This window comes from Muntiacus reevesi, chromosome X (assembly GCF_963930625.1).
Source record: "Muntiacus reevesi chromosome X, mMunRee1.1, whole genome shotgun sequence".
Classification (NCBI taxonomy): Eukaryota; Metazoa; Chordata; class Mammalia; order Artiodactyla; family Cervidae; genus Muntiacus; species Muntiacus reevesi.
Genome location: NC_089271.1, coordinates 142,246,512 through 142,268,414, shown reverse-complemented (window position 1 = coordinate 142,268,414; position 21,903 = coordinate 142,246,512). Strand labels below are relative to the sequence as shown.

The 21,903-nt window shown below is 38.3% G+C and overlaps 2 protein-coding genes across 7 annotated transcripts in view; one reads left to right on the top strand and one right to left on the bottom strand.

The window, feature by feature from the left end:
• Positions 1-7,554, bottom strand: PSMD10 (proteasome 26S subunit, non-ATPase 10). Of its 3 annotated transcripts, none has more exons than XM_065915125.1 (5): positions 7,364-7,553; positions 5,003-5,101; positions 3,744-3,890; positions 3,477-3,643; positions 1-753 (listed from the first exon to the last, which is right to left on the bottom strand). In XM_065915125.1, exons 1-5 carry the CDS (start codon positions 7,475-7,477, stop codon positions 600-602), a joined length of 681 nt encoding a protein of 226 aa, XP_065771197.1. In that variant the 5' UTR covers positions 7,478-7,553; the 3' UTR covers positions 1-599. The 3 variants fall into 3 exon arrangements, with proteins under 3 accessions (XP_065771197.1, XP_065771198.1, XP_065771199.1); XM_065915127.1 differs by having other exon boundaries at positions 613-753; positions 3,556-3,643; XM_065915126.1 differs by lacking the exon at positions 5,003-5,101 and having other exon boundaries at positions 7,364-7,554.
• A 145-nt stretch (positions 7,555-7,699) lies between these two features.
• ATG4A (autophagy related 4A cysteine peptidase) overlaps positions 7,700-21,903 on the top strand; it is a 76,329-nt gene continuing 62,125 nt past the window's right edge. For 2 of the 4 annotated variants that reach the window (XM_065914839.1, XM_065914837.1), the window contains exon 1: positions 7,700-7,785. In XM_065914839.1, coding sequence (XP_065770911.1) covers positions 7,776-7,785 — 10 coding nt within the window. In that variant the 5' untranslated portion in view covers positions 7,700-7,775. The remainder of the gene's footprint in view (positions 7,786-21,903) is intronic. The other 2 variants (XM_065914838.1, XM_065914836.1) reach the window with 1 other exon arrangement.

The following is a 21,903-nucleotide window of genomic DNA, read 5'->3' as shown; positions in this document are numbered from 1 at the left end:
CCCAAGTGATTTTATTTTATTATTTTAGTGTTTATGAATGCCAAACGTGGACAGGATCCCCGAACCGAAAACTTGGTCCTCACAAGATGTAAGTATTTCTCCGATAACGAAAACAAATTAAACCGTACTGTTGGAAAAAACAGAAATATGTGGCATAGGCTTCTGAGTGATCTTGAAAAACGAGTTACGATGTGTTTCAACTGTATAGAGGAACATTCTCGCATCTACCTAGAAACATTTGGGAAAACAATTGGCCTGGTGCTACTGGGGTTGTTCTGCCTCAAAGGGGGATAGAGGGTGCATGATAGGGTGCTTAAGACTCACAACAGCCACAGAATCACTTGCACAGAATTAACCAAAATTCAATACAGAATAATATAAAAGAGTAGAACAATGTCAACAGTTATTCAATGCCTGGAAAGCAAGTTGTAAGCTAAGAACAAATAACTCGGCAGGAACAATAGTAAACATGTTTATAAGACTTGGGAGATGAAAAAACTTCGTCATTCATAGATGATGTCTTGTGCACAAGTACATTAGTTACCTGTACATTAGGGAACAGCCACAAAACTAACAAAGTAAGACTAAATCCAAGCTGCTTAGCTTTCCACCATTCTCTTGAGTATTAAACCCAGCCCACCTTTGGCCACTTGCAGGGGTGTTTTTTCTTCTTTATTCTCAATGTAAATGCTTGCTCCTTGGGACACCAGCAGTTTTGCTTCTTCCACTCTCTCTTCATCACAGGCTAAGTGTCTGAAATGAAGGACCACAGAGACTGATTAATCATTTCCAATTCTATGTAATGGTTAGGAGTTCTTGACAGGTAGTCTAAACTGCATATGGTCGTGTGATGTTGGAAAGTTATTTAATCTTGAAAGGAAAATCTATTTCCATGGAGAAGAGTGTTTATAAGTTAAAATTCAGTGGAATATAGCTTTATAATCTCAGATCATAAATAACAATTCTGACCCTATTACAACAAAAGTTATCTAAATGCCAGCCTAAGGAACAATGCCCTCATTTTATGGAGATTAGTAGGTTACACCAAACACATATAATAATTCTGGGTTAGAATTTCGAAAAACCTCTATACATAATCTGCTAATAGAAACTTGTGTGGTTTAAATATTGGAAAAGCAGTCTATAAAAATTTTTATATCATCTGATTTTTATAGGCACTTTGTAGGTTAACAAGGTATTATTATCACCATTTTACAGTTGAAATTGTAACAGAGGTTAAATCTTTGTATATGATGACAACATGGCTGAGCAGTGAGTTGGGCGGGGGTGGGGGTGGGGATGGGGACCTTGTGAGGCACTTAACAGTTTACCAGGTAGAATACTATACACTTAACATGTTATTTTATTTAACCTTAGGGAGTAAGGAATTTTACACATCTCATATTACAGATAAGAAAATTAGACTCAGGAAAGTTAAGTAACTTCTTCATGTTATTTAATGCAAGTATTTAATATAGCTGTTAAGTGGCTGAGTTTGGATAGGGCAAATAGCATCTAACTATTCCTTAATCTTTGGCTCTTCCCAGGACCCAACACTGCCTGTGACTCCTAAATTTCCTCCAGGCCATCCCTCCCTTTCTTATTTGGAGAAAAGGGCTAGAACATGCATGTTTTTCTAAATAAAGCCACTCAGAACTACAGAGAAAAATTTTAAAACAGAGTTAAGAAAACAACACTTTTAAGAAAATTGAATCCTACTCTGGACTAAGAAGAAGACTCATAGAATTTCTGGTTCAAAAAAGTCACCATATAATAAGGAATAAAAATGGCCAAGTACTGTAGACGAAATATCAAGGTAGAGGATGGCTTCAGGTCATACATAATCAATGCCAGATGCGTTTGAGTTAAATGAAAAACAGTAACTAAACCAAACCAATGCAATGTTTTTTTTTGTAAAACAGTAATAAAATATAGGTGACTTAAGTGTACATAGTATAATCAGTGTTAGTCACTAAATTGTGTTTGAGTCTTTGTGATCCTGTGGACTATAGCCCACCACGCTCCTCTGTCCATGGGATTTCCCAGGCAAGAATACTGGAGTGAGTAGTCATTTCCTTCTCCAGGGGATCTTCCCGACTCAGGGATCAAACCTGGGCCTCCTGCATTGTAGGCAGATTCTTTACCATTTGTGCCACCAGGGAAGCCCAATAGATATAAAGAAACTGGATCTGCATTGAAAATGCCTGAGTTCTTGATTGTAGTGTGTGAAAGTATATTAGTTGCTATGTCGTGTCCGACTCTTTCAACCCCATGGAATGTAGCCTGCCAGGCTCCTCTGTCCATGGAATTCTCCAGGCAAGAATACTGGAGTGGGTAGCCATTCCCTTCTCCAGGGGACCTTCCTGACCCATGGATTGAACCTGGGTCTCCTGCATTACAGGCAGATTCTTTACCATCTAGGCCACCAGGAAGCCCCAAAATACAGGTAAATATCTAAGTTCAGGGTGAGGAAGCACTTTCTAGCTATGAGGGAAGATTAATAGATCTGACTATATAGAAGTTGAAAATTTCTGTTATTTCAAAAAAAAAAAATAAACAAAATTTAAAGACAAACTGGGAAAATATTTTCAACTAGCATGGAAGAATGTTAATATTTCTACTATGTCAAGGATATGCAAATGAATCAGTAAAAATAAATTAATTTTCCAAAAGGAAACAGAGAAAGGGATATAGAAAGCTATAATTTAGAGAAGAGATATAGTCATAGACACTAAAAATGTTTAGCTTCCTTGATAGTAAGAAAATGCAAGTTACAACTCTGAAACACCATTTTTCCTATAAGAAAAGGATATTTTTTGTGTTGGAGAGGGGTAATAGGCACTCTCCAACTGCTATTGGAAGGAGGCAATAATACAACTTCTCTGAAAGTAATTTGGGAAAAAAAAGCAACTGTTTTAAAATGTGTATCTGTTGACCCAACAATCCTAGTTCTACACTAAGATACTAATCAGCAATATGGCCAAAGGTTTTCATATAAAGTCTGATCAATGCAGCATTATTTATAATAGTGGAAAACTCAAAAAAAAGCTTAAATATACAGTAATAGAGGAATTATTAAATTCTGGCACATCCATAAAATAGCGTTGTGTATAGGCATTCAAAATCACTTTAGAAATATTTATTAACATTGGAAAATGCTTACATTTGAGGTAAAAAGCACAAGATATGAAACTATATACACAATATGGTTCCAATTTTTTAAAAAAGCATATGTAAAGTATGCATATTTACATATAAAAGACAGGGAGGAAATACATTAAAATGTTATCAGTGGTTATTTCTGGGTGGCAAGCTGATAGGCACTTTGAATTTTTATCTTTATACTTTTATGTATTTTCAATTTTTTTTGGCCATAAACATGTACTATAAGCAGAATTAAAAAAAATAATGTGTAAGAATTAGTGCAAGAGGGCTAATGTCAGGTAGAATACAAATGACTGCTACTTGTCACTTACAGAGGAGTGTTACCCTCAGTGTCTTGGATGTTTGTGGAAGCTTTGTAGTACAGAAGAATATGAATCATCTTCAAGTTACCCTTGGCTGCTGCCCGGTGCATTGCTGTGGCCTCATAATGGTCCTTAGCGTCTGGATTAGCTCCACCTTCCAGTAACATCACAGCAATCTGGGAAGATGTAAAAGAAAACAATGCAGATATCTGTTAATATTTCTGTTTTCATAGAGGTTTAGAACTCAAAAGAAGCAGCCTAGGAATGGAACCCTACCTCATGCCTGTTTTTGGAAGCTGCATAATGTAGGGGAGTACAGCCATTTTGATTGACAGCATTCACTTGAGCACCTTTTCCCAGAAGGGCTTTGACAATCTCATCTCTGCCAGCAGAAGCAGCAATATGAAGAGGAGACCAACCTGCCTGTAAAAGAGGTGGACAGAACACAAACAAGGCAGAAAAGTCACAGGGATTAATGCCAACATTAAGACAGGGTTTACAGAGCTGTGTATGAAAGGTTTTAAAAAAATATATTCTTTCTCTTTCCCTCATTAAGCACTGCAGGATATTTGGAAATCAGATACATACAAAAGAAAAGCATCCATAATTCTGTAACATGGAGACTACCTAAGTCTAACTCTAATGTGTTTTTAAATAGGGATCATAGGATATCAAGCTCCGTTAAGTTGTATTTTCCACAATTTCCACTTCTCATCATGTTGTAGGAATTTTTCTGTCATTCTTTGGAATCATAACTTTATTGACTGCATACTATTATGTGGATATACATACTGTACTCAACTGTTCCTCCATTATTTTTCTTTTTTTGCCATTAAGAATATTACTTCCTCAAGCATCCTTGAAAAGGAACCTGCTTCTAAAAACTTTTCACCCTTATTCTTCAGAAAGTGAAAGTGAGTCACTCAGTTGAGTCTTTGCGATCCCAAGGAATTCTCCAGGCCAGAATACTGGAGTGGGTAGCCATTCCCTTCTCCAGGGGATCTTCCCAACCCAGGATCAAACCCAGGTCTCCCGCAGTGCAGGCAGATTCTTTATCAGCTGAGCCACAATAGAAGCCCAAGAATACTGGAGTGGGTAGCCTATCCCTTTTCCAGCAGATCTTCCCAATCCAGGAATCGAACCAGGGTCTCCTGCAAGAAGTCTTACCCTAATATAACTAGTACTATTGCACTAAATCTCTATATAACAAAAAAGGTTCTAGGCCCTCATTCTAATATCTAGGCACTATTCACCAAAAAGTTTTTAACATAATAAAAAAGGGTTTGTAGTCTCTTAGTGGTCATTGCAATAAGACTTGATCTGCATGCTTACCTTAAATTACAGGCTATGAGTGACAAAATTAACATTCTGAAATAATGCTACCACCAGTCCTGTATTTGGTCACTGGTGCCATGCTGCAACTCCCTAGTCATAAACGTTAAAATTTGTTTGTGACTTTAATTCTTGGGCTTCAGTAAACACCAGTCTGGACTCTAAAGATAACAGGGAATTTATCAACTCTGCCTACTACTCACATCATCTTTATCATTCACTGGCACTCCAAGTTGCAGTAAGAATTCAACAATTTCTGTATGTCCAGCTGAGCATGCCCAATGCAATGCTGTTCTGCTGTCCTACACGGGAAACAGAGAAGCAGTAAGATCAACATTTTTGAAAAGAAATAGAAGAACTAAGACAAGAAAGCAGAACATATTAATCCTGAGCCAGTGAACATACGGTTTGGAAACAAGAAATGGAGAGGACTGGATCCTCAGGTAGGTAACCTTAAACTACATTACTTATATAAGAGAGCCTAAGGTTCTAGTACCATGCGGAGAATACGTTGATGAATGTAGGTAATTCTGGGTAGAATAGACCCATGAAAGCAATAGAGCAAAAAACTTACTTCAGTGCTTTGGCAGCAACAGAGCTTTGGCTATGTACATATTTTTATGTCAGGCACTGTGCTAAAAATTTTACGTCTATCATCTCCTGTAATCCCCATGATCCTATATAGTATATATTATCCCCATTTTACAGATTAGGGAACTAAGATTCCTCAAGGTAAGCAGCTTGACCAAGGTCAGATAGCTAGCAAATGTTAGGACACAAGCCTGAATTTTCTAGATGCTCTAGAAAGAACAAGTGAATCTTATGGAAAGGAAATGTTCATAAAACTAGTTGAGATTCCCTATATAGCCATTTTAAAAAATACTACACACAGAATTAGAAAGCAACATTATTTTTAAAAAATAAGCTAGAAAGGAGCTAGTCATGTTTTTCAAAAAGAATTTCTCGCTCTTATTTTTTTTTGCAGTGACTGCTATATTTCTTAGCTCTGTGTAAAAGAAAACAGTATTATAAGCTTTATTACAAAAATTTCAAACTCATATAAAAATAGGCCAATCACCTACATTGTACAAAGGTTTTCTAACATTTGCTTCATGTTTTTTTTTTCTTAAAGAGATTTTAAAAAACAAATCTTAAATATCATGACTTTCCATCCCTAAATATTTGAGTGTCTAAAAAACACTTTGTTGTTTAGTCTGTAAGTCCTGTCCAACTCTTTTGTGACTCCATGGACTGTAGCCTGCCAGGCTTCTTTGTCCATGGGATTTCCCAGCCAAGAATACTGGGTTGCCATTTCCTTCTCCAAAAAAATACTTTACTACATAGCTATTACACTGCTTAAAATTAACTCTAACTTCTTTATAACATCAAATACCCAGTCTGTATTCAGATTTCCCCAACAGTACCCCAAATGTCTTTTTGCAGTTAGCTTGTTTTCAATCAGGATCCATACAAGGTCCACAAGTTGCAACAATTGTTTAAGTCTTTTGATCCTGAATAGTTTCTCCCTTTTTTATGCCATTGATTTGATGAAGAATGGTTAGAAGTATTATTAAATCTTAATTTTGTTAAATTAAATCTAAAGTATTAAACACTACCAGACCAAACTAAAGGCAAACTAGGCAAAGGGATTTTTCAGGTTGAGAAACAAAGGAAAGTTCCAGAGAAGTCTCCCGACTTCTAATTCTCTTCCCAAAGACACAAAATGGAGATTTTTAATTATGTGACAGTCTTGCTAGTGCTTAGCACGGTGCCTGTCAAACAGGAAGCAATCTATAAATGTTTGTTGGCTTACTGAGGGCACCATGAATCTTTCTAGAAACTCAGGGTGAACGCATGAGGGTTCTTTAAGTAGGAGAGCAGAAAGAAACATTTCCCAAGGTCCACTCTCTTTTGTTTCGGTTCTGCCTAAACTGCCCATTCATCCTCCAGGGAAACCTCTCATTCTTCAAGATAAGTCGATCTTCCCTCCTTTGCAGTCTTTAGGGTTACAACATTCGGCTTTTCTCAGCCAGATTAAATCAGGTCCTTCCATGATATGTTCTGAAAGCACCACGCTAACTTCTCTCCCGAAGAATACCACATTTAGAATCGGACATATGATTTGGGATTATTTTATACACGTCTGCTCCTTCTAGTAACTGCCTGACACACAAGAGGCGTTCAGTTACACATGTTGCCTCGAATAAAATCACTAATAAAAGCAAAGAAATCCATTTCAAAAATCCAAAAAACTTTCCTTCTCACAGATGCCTCAAAGATTGGGCATTTCTGAGAAATGAGCTAAACGTTCTAGAAATATCCAAAATACAGCGAGCTAAGTACCGGGCCAAAGGGGGAGGGGGGGAAACATTGGCGGTTGGCGGGGCTAGATCGGGCCGCTCTATCCCGAGTCCTGAGGTGACCCAGGGGTAAGGATGGGGAGGCGGGGGCGGGAATCCCGCCCTCTCGGAACCGGCCTCCCCCTGGACTGGGCAGGGCTGTGCAGCCACGTTGTCGCCGCCGCCGCCGCCGCCGCCTGCGGAGAGGGTCCAGCGCTGCTTTACCTGGTCAGTCCTAGTGGCCAGGGACTTATCCGCCTGGATCCTCTCTTTTAACTCCTCCAGCTTCCCGGTGTAGGCCAGGTTGCAGACCATTAGGTTAGACACACACCCCTCCATTTCGCTTTCCCAGGATCACGGTGCAGCCAGATCCACCACCTCCTCACTTCGCAGGCTCCGAGTGCCAATCACAAGAGCCCGTAGAGCTCCACCAATCACCATCCTCTCGTCTTCCTTCGCTTTTCCCATCGCAGGGCGCCTCTGGGAATTGCAGTCTGAGCGCAGTTCCGGGCAGGGAGGCGCCTTCGCCACTCTCCCTGACTCTGCCCCTAGCGGCGCGGAACTACGAGTCCCAGGGTCCCTTGCGGCCACCGTAGTCAAGTGGCCGGTGGAATTGGCCCAGGATGACAGCTGGAGAATGGAGTCAGGTATGGGGAGCGGCTTCGTGTAGAACCGGGGTGGGTGGTCGCTGTTGGGGCACTAAGTCGGTGACGCGAAATGGGTGCGGGGTCATGGCAAGAGAGTTATGGGAGCCAAAATGTCCTGTTCTGGGGGCCCTGACCTGCAGTGGTAAGCGGAAGGGAAGACAGCTGAGTATTACCTCTTGAGCTCGAACCAGTGCCTGTGGCCACCCTCCCCATCGCTCCTACTGCTGCCAAAGGATTGGAAGGAAGTAGGGGTTAATTATGCTGACATTTCGGTGGAGTGGCATTAGGGCAGAATTCTGCCGCAACAGTGATAGCATATGACACTAAGGTGATGTGCCAGGGTGATGCCAAAGGCAGGGTGTGATGCCATAGGAGCCACTTGATATCTAAGAGATCTCACGGAGTCCATGGCGTGGTGACATAACAACTTGAGGGTCATCTTGACTCTTTCTATAGTGTTGACTCTTTAATATCACCATAATAAAGGTGACATCGAGGTTTTGCTAGACTATTAAGCTAATAGTGTTTCTATTTATGGGAATCCTAAGTAGTGCCACAGCAGAAGAGATGCACGGCTTATCCTTTATAGGGGATATCCAGACTGGCCTCATACCATAGCTAAGTATGATAAGAATATACTCAATAAAGAGACTGATTATATTTACCCTGTTATGGTGTAGAACAGGGCTTGGCAACTTTTCTGTGAAGAGCTACATAGTAAATATCTTTAGACTTTGTCAGTCAAAAGGCAAAATTATAGGATCTATACTAAGGAAGGACGGGCTTCCCCAGTGGCTCAGATGGTAAAGAATCTGTCTGCAATGCAGGAGACGGTGGTTAGATCCCTGGGTCAGAAAGATCCCGTGGAGAAGGGAGTGGCTACCCATTCCAGTGTTTTTGCCTCCAGAGTTTCACGGACATGGGGTTAACAAAGAGACGGACAGGACTGAGCGACTAATATACTAAGGGCATTATGCCAAAACTAGGTAATGATAACAATACACTCAAGAAGGAGACTGATTATATTTATCCTGTAATATTGTAGAACAGAGTTCTGTAAAGAACCAGATAGTAGGCTCTGTGGGCTAAAAAACAAAATCAAAGATAATGTGTAGGTACTTATATGACAAAGGAGAAAACAAATTTCAGCAAATGTTTATTGATAAAATTCATAGTAATAATAATTGAGCATTTATTTTAGGTAATAACAGGACAACTAATGAGAATAATGGAATTCTTTTGGGGGGATAACATTTTGTTTATTTGGGGCTAATAGTATTCTCTGTTATCGAAATAGTTTCAAATGTTCATGTTAATGCTCATCTGTAATGAGATTTTACACATTTCATCTTTATAAATGTCTTTTCACACAGATAGGTATGAATGCACAAACATATTCTTGTTATTTTTTAGTTAAATTTCAGAATAGTGTCAGGTTTATGGAAAAGTTGGAAAGATAATGCAGAATTCCTGTGTATTCCTCATCCAGTTTCCCCTACTCTTCCTTTCCTATTTTTAACAACTTTGTTAGGATATATATTTCATATCATAAAATTCACCCATTTCAAGTGTATAGTTCAATATTTTTAGTAACTTTACTGAATGATGCAACCATAATCATGTTTTAGAACATTTTCACTTCCCCACTAAATCCCTCATACTCATTTATTTACAGTTCTTTCCCACTCCCAACTCCAGGTAACCACTGATCTATTTTCTGTCGCTATAAATTTGCATATTCTGGACATTTCATCTGAATTAAATCAAGTAAGAAGTGGTCTTTTGTGCCTGTCTTCTTTAACTTAGCATATTTTTGAGATTCCTCCATACTATAGCATGTACCAGTACTTCATTAATTTTTATTGCCAAATAGTATTACATTATATGGCTATAACACATTCTGTCTGTCTGCTTACTAGACATGTAGGTTGTTTCCAGTTTTTGGCTATTAAGAATAATGCCACTAAGGACATAGGTGTGCAAGTCTGTGTGGACAAATGTTTTCATTTTCTTTGATAGGAACATAAGGGTGGAATGAATGGATCATATGGCAAATTTATCTTTAACTTTATAAGAAACTACAAAATTGTTTTCCAAAGCGACAGCACTGTTTTGCATTTCTGCTAGCAATGTATGAGGGTTTCTGTTTCTCCACCTCCTCACCTACATTTGTTGTTGTCTGTTTTTTTGTTTTAACCATTCTGAGTAGGTGTGAAATGATATGTCTTTGTGGTTGTAATTTGTACTTCCTTAAAAACTAATGACGATGAGCATGTTTTCATTTACTTATTAAAACATACATACCTCTTTTCCATTTTTAAATTGAATTATTGTCTTTACTGACTTTTTATTGTTGAATTGTAAAAATTATTTATACATTGTGGATACAAGTCTCTGTAGATACATGGTATGTGGATATTTTGTCCCACTCTGTTACTTGTCTTTCCATTTTCTTAATGATGCAAAAAATTAAAATTTTGATGAGATATAATTTATCCTTTTTTTCTTTTATGAGATGTGCTTTTGGTGTTGTACACTTTTAAAAACTGTACAATTTATTGTTACTAGTATTTAGAGGTGTATTTAGAGGTGTGTTACCATCACCACAGTATTATTTGAAACATTTCCATTACCTTGTGCCCCTTTTCACTTACACCCCATATCCACTCACAGGCCTGGGCAACCACTAATTAATTTTTTGTCTCTATGGATTTTCATTTGAGGAGATTTCATATAAATTGAATCACACAATGTATGTGAATCATACAAAAATCTTTTGTGTTTAGCTTCTTTCACTTAGCATAAGGTTTCTAAAGTCTTTCCAAATTGTAGTATGTATCAATACTTCATTTTAATGACTAAATAATAGTCTGCTGTATGACTTTCCATATTTCACTTATTCATTCATCAGTTGGTTGGCTTCTGCCTTTTGGTTATTATGAATAATGCTGCTATAAACATTCATATACATGTTTCTGTGCAGATATATGCTTTCATTTCTCTTGGTACCTGTCTAGGAGTAGAATTGCTGGGCCATATGAAATTCTATGTTTAAATTTGTGAGGAACTGCCAGAATTTACCAAAGTGACTGTATATTTTCCCCTCCCATTAGCAATGTATACTATTCTCCTCCACATCTTTACCAACACTTGTTAATGTCTATTTTTTTATTACAGCCATTCTAGTGGGTGCAAAGTGTTATCTCATTGTGATTTTGTTGTTTTGATTTGTAACAGCATGGAAAGTGTATAAAGCGTGTTGGCATCACTTATGATTCAAACAGTGTTAGCTGTTGAAATGACTTTCCTACTGTATAAGTTTCACATATAAGTGCTCTTTTGCCTTGGAATTTGAGGGTGAATTAATTAAGAAACATTATCAAGTCTGGAGGAAAAGCTAATGTCCAGGGCCATTTGGTGTTTGGTATTAGTGGGTGAAGGCAGTTCTTCGAACAGGTGAAAAAATGTAAAAGTCATTCATACCTTCCTTACCATAAGGAAAATACAAAATGGACCTAATTTGACTTGCCAGATGTAGCTTGCTAATGGCTAGTGTACAGTGAAAGTGTCCTGTATTTAGTAGGTGTTCAATAAGTATCCAGTTGATTTCAGAGGTACAGAAGGCCTGTTGTGTGGTACTCACAAAGGATTGGGTATAGTAACATTTTACTATAGTAATACATCAAGAACTTGGATTTGATTGCCAGAAACAGCCGGAGACAAACTCCAAGTGCCCCTACTGAGTGCCTTGTTCGGGTAACCTTTTATAGATGGTGTGTTGTGCTTTTAAATTATTTGATATGACTGGGTGGTTAGCTTTCAATTCTGAATCCCTTAAGGACAAGGGTAAGGTATTCTTTCACTTTTTGAAAGCTGCAAGACAAATAGATCTCTAAGGGAGAAGATGTCTTCTCTTTGTTACTGTCCCCAAGTATGGAGGAACAGTGTGGTTACTGTTTATTTATCAAGAGTCAAAGGGGTGCCCTGTTAGGGATGGACTCCCTTGCTACTTGTACAATTGAATATTCCCTTTTCTACTGGCCATCTAGAGTTTAGGTACTAGAACAAGCCAAATCCATCATCTGGACATCAAGAATAATATTTACAGATTACATGTGTCAGGTATTGCGCTTTTCTCATTTAGTCTTTCACAACAACCCTTTGAGGGAGTTTCCATATTCCCGAGTCCCCACCTTAAAAAAAAAAAAGAAAAAAAGGAGAATACAGGCACAGAGAAGCAAAATAGCATGCTTGAGGTCACACAACTTGGCAAAGGTTGGAGCTAAAATGGTAATCCAGTGCTATTCTACCCTAAAACCCTAGCACTTGACCACTGCAACATACTGCTCAGTATTGCTGAAGATAAAATTATGTGTAAATGAAAACCTCAGATAATGCAATACTAATTCCTGTCAGAGCTCTTTGGGCTGTAACACTACCTATGATTGTGGGGAAATGACGTTTTTCATGCTCTAGAGCAACACTTTTTTCTAGAGAACTTTTTGTGATGATGGAAAAGTTCTATATCTAAGCTGTTCTGATATGGTAGCCATTAGTCACACTGAACACTTGAAATGTATCTGGGAACTACATTTTAAATTTGATTTTAATTTTAAAAATTTAAATAGCTTCATATGGCTAGTGGTTATCATTTTGTGTCCAAGGTGGGAGAGGCAGGTTTCCCCTATTTGCTGCTTTCTAATTATCACTAAACATTTTACTCAGTGCAAATATTCTTTCCCTACCACAGCTGGAAATGAATATAATCTGTAGTGAAACAAACTTGAGGACATCCTACACAGGGCATACACAAATCAGTTAACTGTATGACAGTCATAGGAATATGAAACTTCTTCATTCCCACCACTTACTAGATAAAGTTTGAACAACTAATCTGGAGACACTTCACGAATGATTTTTTCATTGTTTGCAGAATTTTTTCATTGTTTGTTTATGTGACTAATTGTAAGCAATTCATAATAGCCAGTTGGTTGGTTTAAGATGAGATATTTTAATCTGTGGCTATAATATTTTTTAACTCATGTTTTAATCCTACAGATAAAACTGATCTTGGTATTATATGTAACTGGCCTATGCAAATCTTCCCCATTTAAAATCTCTCTTCATAAAACTGCATGTTGTTATAGGCTATTATTATAAAATATTTTATTTACTTGCTCTTTGGGTTTTAGCTTCCACACTCTCGTTTTCTGAGTTATTTGCTTTATAAGTGGTTTATTTTTTAACTTATGATACATAATGAAGGATTCCCAAGAAGTTGCCAAAACAGTACAGAAATGCTCCACATACTCTTCATCCTGTTTAGCCCAATTATTACATTTTACATTATTATACTACAGTATAAAAAAAAAAACTAGGAAAAAAAACTAGGAAACTGACACTGGAATGTTGTATATGTACAGGTCTATGTTATTTTGTCACTTGTGTAGATTTGTGCAACCATGATTGCAACCAAGATGTAGAAATATTCCTTCACTAGAGAGCTACCCCTTCATAGGCATACCTAACACCCCCATCATCCATAACCCCTGCCAAATATGAATTTGTTTTCCTACTCTATAATTTTGTCCTTTTGAGAATTTTATGTAAATGGCGGCATAAAGAATGTGATTTTTCCAATTTTTTCTGCTTTGTTCAATGCTTGTGATCTATCCAAGTTGATACATGTATCAATAGCCTGTTCTTTTTTGTTGGTGAGGAGTGTTTCATGCTATGGATATACTACAGTTTAACCATTCACCTAATTAGGGACATTTTGGTTATTTCCATTTTGGGGCTGTCACAGATAAAACTATTATAAATATCTAAGTATAGAATTTGCACAGACATAACTTTCCAGTGGGCTTCCCTGGAGTTTCAGCAGTAAAGGATTCACCTGTAATGCGGGAGACTCTGGTATGATCCCTGGGTTGGGAAGATCCCCTGAAGGAGGACACAACAACTCATTCCAGTATGCTTGCCTGGAGACTTCCATGGACAGAGGAGCCTGGCAGGCTACAGTTTATAGGGTCACAAAGAGTGCAACATGACTGAAGTGACTTTAGCACACACAACTTTCCAGTATTCTTGCCTGGATAATCCCATGGACAGAGGAACCTAGCAGGCTATAGTCCATGGAGTTGCAAAAAGTCAGACACCACTGGGCAACTGAGCACAACTTTCATTTGTCTGAGATATATGCCCAGGAAAGTCGTTTCTGGGTCATATAGTAAGTGGGCACATACCTAGTGGCTCAGTGGTAAAGAATCTGACTGCAATGCAGGAGCTGCAGTAGATGCAGGTTTGATCCCTGGGTTGGGAAAATCCCCTGGAGAAGGGCAAGGCAACCCACTCCAGTATTCTTGCCTGGAGAATCCCCATGGACAGAGGAGCCTCGAGGGCTACAGTCCATAGTGTTGCAAAGAGTCCGATATAACTGAAGCGACTTAGCATGCCTGCATGTGGCAAGTGTATGTTTAGTTTTTAAAGAAACTTTTCCAGAGTGGCTGTATAGCATTTTACACTCCCATCAGTATATGAGACATCTGGTTTCTTTGCATCCTTGCCACTGTTGTCATTGTTTTTTATTTTATCCATTCTTGCATAGTGATATTGTTGCAGTCAAAATCTTGGTTTTCTCTGGCAACCAAAGTCAAATAAAAAAAAAAAATATGGAGAGTTTGGAGGAAATAGAAAGACGAGTTTAATCTTCAACTGGCAGAGGGGAGATACAGCAGGCTCATGCCTTAAGAACTGTGCCCCCCTCCTTCCATGAGGAGTCTAGGGGCTTTATATAAGATGAAGGCTTGCAGTCAGGGCTCAGCGATGAGGAACAAAGGTATAATGCTCTTGTATTCTTCTTCCATAGTAAACAAAAGATTCTGAAATGCAGTACTTGGATGCAATCTCAAAAACGACAGAATGATCTCTGTTCGTTTCCAAGGCAAACCATTCAATATCACGGTAATCCGAGTCTATGCCCTGACCAGTAATGCTGAAGAAGCTGAAGTTGAACAGTTCTATGAAGACCTACAAGACCTTCTAGAACTAACACCCAAAAAAGGTGTCCTTTTCATTAGAGGGGACTGGAATGCAAAAGTAGGAAGTCAAGAAACACCTGGAGTAATAGGAAAATTTGGCCTTGGAGTACAGAATGAAGCAGGGCAAAGGCTAACAGTTCTGCCAAGAGAATGCACTGGTCATAGCAAACACCCTCTTCCAACAACACAAGAGAAGACTCTACACATGGACATCACCAGATGGTTGACACTGAAATCAGATTGATTATATTCTTTGCAGCCAAAGATGGAGAAGCACTATACAGTCAGCAAAAACAAGACGGGAGCTAACTTTAGCTCAGATCATGACCTCCTTATTGCCAAATTCAGACTGAAATTGAAGAAAGTAGGGAAAACCGCTAGACCATTCAGGTATGACCTAAATCAAATCCCTTATGACTACAGTGGAAGTGAGAAATAGATTTAAGGGACTAGATCTGATAGACAGAGTGCCTGATGAACTATGGACAGAGGTTCATGGCATTCTACAGGAGATAGGAGTCAAGACCATCCCCAAGAAAAAGAAATGCAAAAAAGCAAAATGGCTGTCTGAGGAGGCCTTACAAATAGCTGTGAAAAGATGGAAGCAAAAAGCAAGGGAGAAAAGGAAAGATATTCCTATTTGAATGCAGAGTTCCAAAGAATAGCAAGGAGAGATAAGAAAGACTTCCTCAGCAATCAATGCAAAGAAATAGAGGAAAGCAATAGAATGGGAAAGACTAGGGATCTCTTCAAGAAAATTAGAGATACCAAGGGAACATTCCATGCAAAGATGGGCACAATAAAGGACAGAAATGGTAGGTTCCTAACAGAAGCAGAAGATATTAAGAAGAGGTGGCAAAAATACACAGAACTGTACAAAAAAGATCTTCACGACCCAGATAATCACGATGGTGTGATCACTCAACTTGAGCCAGACATCCTGGAATGTGAAGTCAAGCGGGCCTTTGGAAGTATCACTACGAACAAAGCTAGTGGAGGTGATGGAATTCCACTTGAGCTATTTCAGATCCTGAAAGATGATGCTGTGAAAGTGCTGCAGTCAATATGACAGCAAATTTGGAAAACTCAGCAATGGCCACAGGACTGGAAAAGGTCAGTTTTCATTCCAATCCCAAAGAAAGGCAATGCCAAAGAATGCTCACACTACTGCACAATTGCACTTGTCTCACATGCTAGAAAAGTAATGCTTAAAGTTCTCCAAGCCAGGCTTCAGCAATACGTGAACTGTGAACTTCCAGATTGTTCAAGCTGGTTTTAGAAAAGGCAGAGGAACCAGAGATCAAATTATCAACATCTGCTGGATCATTGAAAAAGCAAGAGAGTTCCAGAAAAACATCTATTTCTGCTTTATTGACTGTGCCAAAGCCTTTGACTGTGTGGATCACAATAAACTGGAAAATTCTGAAAGAGATGGGAATACCAGACCACCTGACCTGCCTCTTGAGGAACCTGTATGCAGGTCAGGAAGCAACAGTTACAACTGGACATCGACCAACAGACTGGTTCCAAATAGGAAAAGGAGTACATCAAGGCTGTATATTGTTACCCTGCTTATTTAATTATATGCAGAGTACATCATGAGAAATGCTGGGCTGGAGGAAGCAAAAGCTGGAATCAATACTGCTGGGAGAAATATCAATAACCTCAGATATGCAGATGAAACCACCCTTATGGCAGAAAGTGAAGAAGAACTAAAGAGCCTCTTGATGACAGTGAAAGAGGAGAGTGAAAAAGTTGGTTTAAAGCTCAACATTCAGAAAACTAAGATCATGGCATCTGGTACCATCACTTCATGGCAAACAGATGGGCAAACAGTGGAAACAGTGGCTGACTTTATTTTTCTGGGCTCCAAAATCACTGCAAATGGTGATTGCAGCCATGAAATAAAAAGACGCTTACTCCTTGGAATGAAAGTTATGACCAACCTAGATAGCATATTAAAAAGCAGAGACATTACTTTGTCAACAAGGTCCATCTAGTCAAGACTATGGTTTTTCTAGTAGTCCTTTATGGATGTATAAGTTGGACTATAAAGAAAGCTGAGTGCTGAAGAATTGATGCTTTTGAACTGTGGTGCTGGAGAAGACTCTTGAGAGTCCCTTGGACTGCAAGGATATCCAACCAGTCCATCCTAAAGAGATCAGTCCTGGGTGTTCACTGGAAGGACTGATGTTGAAGCTGAAACTCCAATACTTTGGCCACCTGATACAAAGAGCTGACTCATTGGAAAAGACCCTGATTATGGGAAAGATTGAGGTCAGGAGGAGAAGGGGACGATGGAGGATGAGATGGCTGGATGGCATCACCAACTCAGTGGACATGGGTTTGAGTGGACTCCAGGAGTTGGTGATGGCCAGGGAGGCTTGGTGTGCTGCAGTTCATGGGGTCGCAAAGTGTCAGACACAACTGAGTGACTGAACTGAACTGACTGACTCTTCTTCCTCTTGCATCGTTTCAAAGAGTCATAGGCTGGTGTCAGGTAGCCCAGTAATTGAGTCAGGCAGTTCTGTAGTCCTGTGGCCTTCTTTCTGTAATGCAAAAAGAGAAAAGCTATCAGGGGTGGTCTGTGAAGAGTGTGCTGTAAATCATGACCAGAAACGTGATGTAATTAGCACAGAGTCAAAGGATAATAGGTGCAATATATAGCTTATGCAGAGTTAGGGGCAGAAAAACAAACTGTTACAGACTACAGATTAGGAACAGTTGAAGTAAAAACTAGGAATGACCAGGCTCGCTCATTGTTCCCTTTATCTTCTTTGTTCTCAGGAAAGGAAAAGAAAAAGCTCATTCCTCTTTTTTCCTTTTCACTGCAGCATTATCTTATTTTGGTTTTATTTGTATTTCTCTAATAGCTAATGATGGTCAGTATCTTTTTATGTGTTTATTTTCCATCCCTATGCCTTTTTCAGTGAAATGTCTCCTCATGTCCTTTTCCCATTTTCTTTAAAAGGATTATTGAGGTAACATTGGTTCATAACCTTGTATGTTTGGCATGTACAACATTTTATTTCTCTGTATATGGTAGCATGCTCACCCCCCAAAATCTCACTTCTATCACCATGCAGTTGACCCCTTTTACCCACTTTGCCCTCCCTCCACCCCTTCCCTTCTTGTAACCACTACTCTGTTTTCTGTTTCTATCTATTTGTTTATAGTTTCATTTGTTCTTTTTTTGCTGCAACACATGACATGGGGGGTCTTAGTTCCCCGACCAAGGATAAAACCCATGCCCTCGGCAGTGGAAGCCCAGATTCTTAACCACTGGATCATCAGGGAAGTCCATGTTCATTGATTTTGTTTGTTTATATGTTTCACATATAAGTTAAATCATGCAGTGTTTGTCTTTCTCCATCTGACTTATTTAATTTAGCATAATACCCTCAAATTCCATCCATGTTGTTGCAAATCCTTTGCCCATTTTATAATTGCATTGTTTGGTTTTTTTTTTTTTATTACCTGTTGATTTTTGAGAGTTCTTTATATATTCTCAATCCAAGTTCTTTGTCACGTACGTAGTTTGCAAATATTTTTCTACCAGTCTATGGCTTGTCTTTTCATCTTATTAATAGGATTTTTCATAGATCAAGAGCTTTTGATTTTGATGATGTCCAATTCATTCTTTTTTTAATTCTTTGGATTGTGCTTTTGTTCATATGTCTAATTGATCCTTAAGCCCCGGGTCTCAAAGATGTTCACCCAATGTTTTTTAGTTATATTTTACATTCAAGTCCATGATCCATTTTTAGGTAATTTTTTTTTTAGTGTGAGGTTTAGGTTGAGGTTAATTTTTTAAACTATGGACATCCCATTGCTTCAGCTCCATTGAACTGTAATAGAAAATGAGTATGCTTTTCTTTTGTAGGCCTGTTTTTCAGGGTTCTCTGTTCTGACTGAATGATCCATGTGTCTGTCTCTGCCATATCATACAGTCTTGATTATTATAGCTCTATAATGTTTTAAAATTGATTGTAGTGATACCTCCTACTTTATTATTTTTTTCAATGTTATTTGTTTGACTTTACCTATACATTTCAGAATGGTGGTGGTTTAATCACTAAGTTGTGACCAACTCTTGTGACCCCTCAGACTGTAGCCTTCCAGGCTCCTCTGTCCATGGAATTTTCCAGGCAAGAACACTGGACTGGGGTGCCATTTCCTTCTCCAGGGTATGTTCCCAACCCAGGGATCAAACTCCTGCATTGGCAGGTGGATTCTTTACGGCCGAGCCACCAGGGATAAACTTGCCAATATCTAAAAAAAAATTGCTAGATTGTTGATAGGAATTGTATAAGGCCTATATATCAATCTGAGGAGAACTGAAATCCTTACTATGTTGAATCTTCCAATTCATGAACAGGGCAGTTCAGGTCAGTCGTGTCTGACTCTTTGCGACCCCATGGACTGCAGCATGCCAGGCTTCCCTGTCCATCACCAACTCCTAGAGCTTGCTCAAACTCATGTCCATCGAGTCGGTGATGCCATCCAATCATCTCATCCTCTGTCATCCCCTTCTCCTGCCTTCAATCTTTCCCAGTATCGGGGTCTTTTCCAGTGAGTCAGTTCTTTGCATCAGGTGGCCAAAGTATTGGAGCTTCAGCTTCAGCATCAGTCCTTCCAGTGAATATTCAGGACTGATTTCCTTTAGGATTGACTGATTTGATCTCTGGCATATCTCTCCATTTATTCACATCTTTTCTATTGTTAGCATTGTGTAGTTTTCAGCATACAAGTCTTGTATGTGTTTTGTTAGAATTTTCCTTCATTTTTTTGAGTGACCATTAATGGTATTGTATTTTAAATTTTGGTTTCCGTATGTTTATTGCTAGTACATAGTTATACAGTTGATTTTTGCATGATCTTGTACCCTGCAATGTTTCTGAATACTGATTAAGTTGTAGGAGGTTTTTTCTGTTGTTGGTTTCTTGGCATTTTCTTCTTTTTTTTTTTTTTTGTAGACCATCTTGTCATAGGGATGGTGGGACAGAGACAGTGGTATTTCTTTCAGTCCACTTTTTATGCCTTTTATTTCTTTCTTCCTGTATTGTTCTGGTTCAGAATACCAGTTAACTGTAGTAAGAGCTGAACCCTTGCTTTGTTTTCAGTCCTAGGGGGAAAGCAGTCATTCTTTCAGCATTAAATGTGATGTTAGTTGTAGCTTTGGGGGGATATATACTTTTTAAAATTGAGGCAATTCCTCCCTAATTTAGTTTTCTGAGGATTTTTATCATCAATAACTTGTATTTTGTCAAACGGCTTTTTCATTGATATGGTCATGTGATTTTTCTTACTACACTAATTAATTTTCAAATAGTGAACCCACCTTGCATTCCTAAAACAAACCCGCTTGATCATAGTATGTAAATTTGTCTATATATTGCTGAATTCTATTTGCTAACATTTTGTTAAGGATTTTTGTGTCTCTATTCATGAATGATATTGACTTTTTATTTAATTTGGGGGTACTGTGTTTGATTTTGATATCAATGAAATATTGGCCTTCTGATGAGAATTGGGAAATATTTCCTCTCCTTTTATTTGCTGGAAGAGGTTATGTGATGATGGTATTAATTTTCCTTTAAGTGGTTGGCAGAATTCTCTGGTATAACCAACCGGGCCAGGAGATTTCTTATTTTAGAGTTTTAAAAGTACAGATTCAGTTTCCTTAATAGTTATAGGACTGTTCAAATGATCTATTTCATATTGGGTGCTTGTGTGTGTTTGTGTTTTTCAAGGAATTGGTCCAGTTTATAAAAATTGTAAAATTTGTGTAGATTTGTTTGTAGTATTTCCTTTATCTTTTTGGTGTTTGCAGAGTCTCAAGTGATATCCCCTGTCTTGTTTTGATATTAATACTTTGTGTTTTCTCTCTTGTTTAAATTTGGCAGTCTCGCTAGAGATTTGTCTCTTTTGTTAACCTTTTCAAAGAATCCACTCTTTATGTCATTGATTTTTCTCTATTAATTTTCAGTTTTTAGTCTTATTGATTTTTGCTCTCAAATTGATTATTTCCTTCCTTGCATTCAGTTTATTTTACTCCTTTTTTTAGTTTTCTTTTTTTTTAAGGTGGAAAATTACATTTTTAAATTTGACTTTTCCTCTTTTCTGAGGTAAGCATTTAGTGCTATAAATTTCCCACTCAGCAGTGGTTTAGCTGCATATCACACATATTTTTTATTGTGGTAAAAAATATGTAATATGAAATCTACCCTCTTAAAATGTTAAGTGTACATTACGCAATATTTTTAACAGTAGACACAATGTTGTTTTCACCTTGCATGACTGAAACTCTATGCCCATTGAATAGCAACTCACCATTTTACTCTCCCAGTAGGCCCTGGCAACCACCATTCTACTTTCAGTTTTTATGAGTTTGACTACTGTAGACACCTCTTTTTTTTTTTTTTTTTTAAATATTATTTTATTAGTTGGAGGCCAATAACTTTACAACATTTCAGTGGGTTTTGTCATACATTGACACGAATCAGCCATATAGTTACACGTATTCCCCATCCCGATCCCCCCTCCCACCTCCCTCCCCACCCGACTCCTCAGGGTCCTCCCAGTGCACCAGGCCTGAGCACCTGACTCATGTATCCCACCTGGGCTGGTGGTCCGTTTCACCATAGATAATATACATGCTGTTCTTTCAAAACATCCCACCCTCACGTTCTCCCCCAGAGTTCAAAAGTCTTTTCTGTACTTCTGTAGACACCTCTTTTAAGTGGAACGATGCAGTATTATCTTCTCTGACTGGCTTATTTCACTTAGCACAATATCCTCAAGTTCCTCAACTTGTAGTGTATGATGGAATTTCCTTTTTATATGGCAGACTAATACTCTATTGTATGTATATATCACATATACCACATTTTGTTGATTGATGGACATTTAGATTATTTCTACTTCTTGGCTATTGTGAACAATACCACAATGAACACGGGAGTGCAAATATCTCTTACAAATCCTGATTTCAATTCTTTTGGATAAATACCCAGAAATGGTATTGCTGGATTATATAGTAGTTCTATAATACATTTTTTGAGAAGCCTTTATAGTA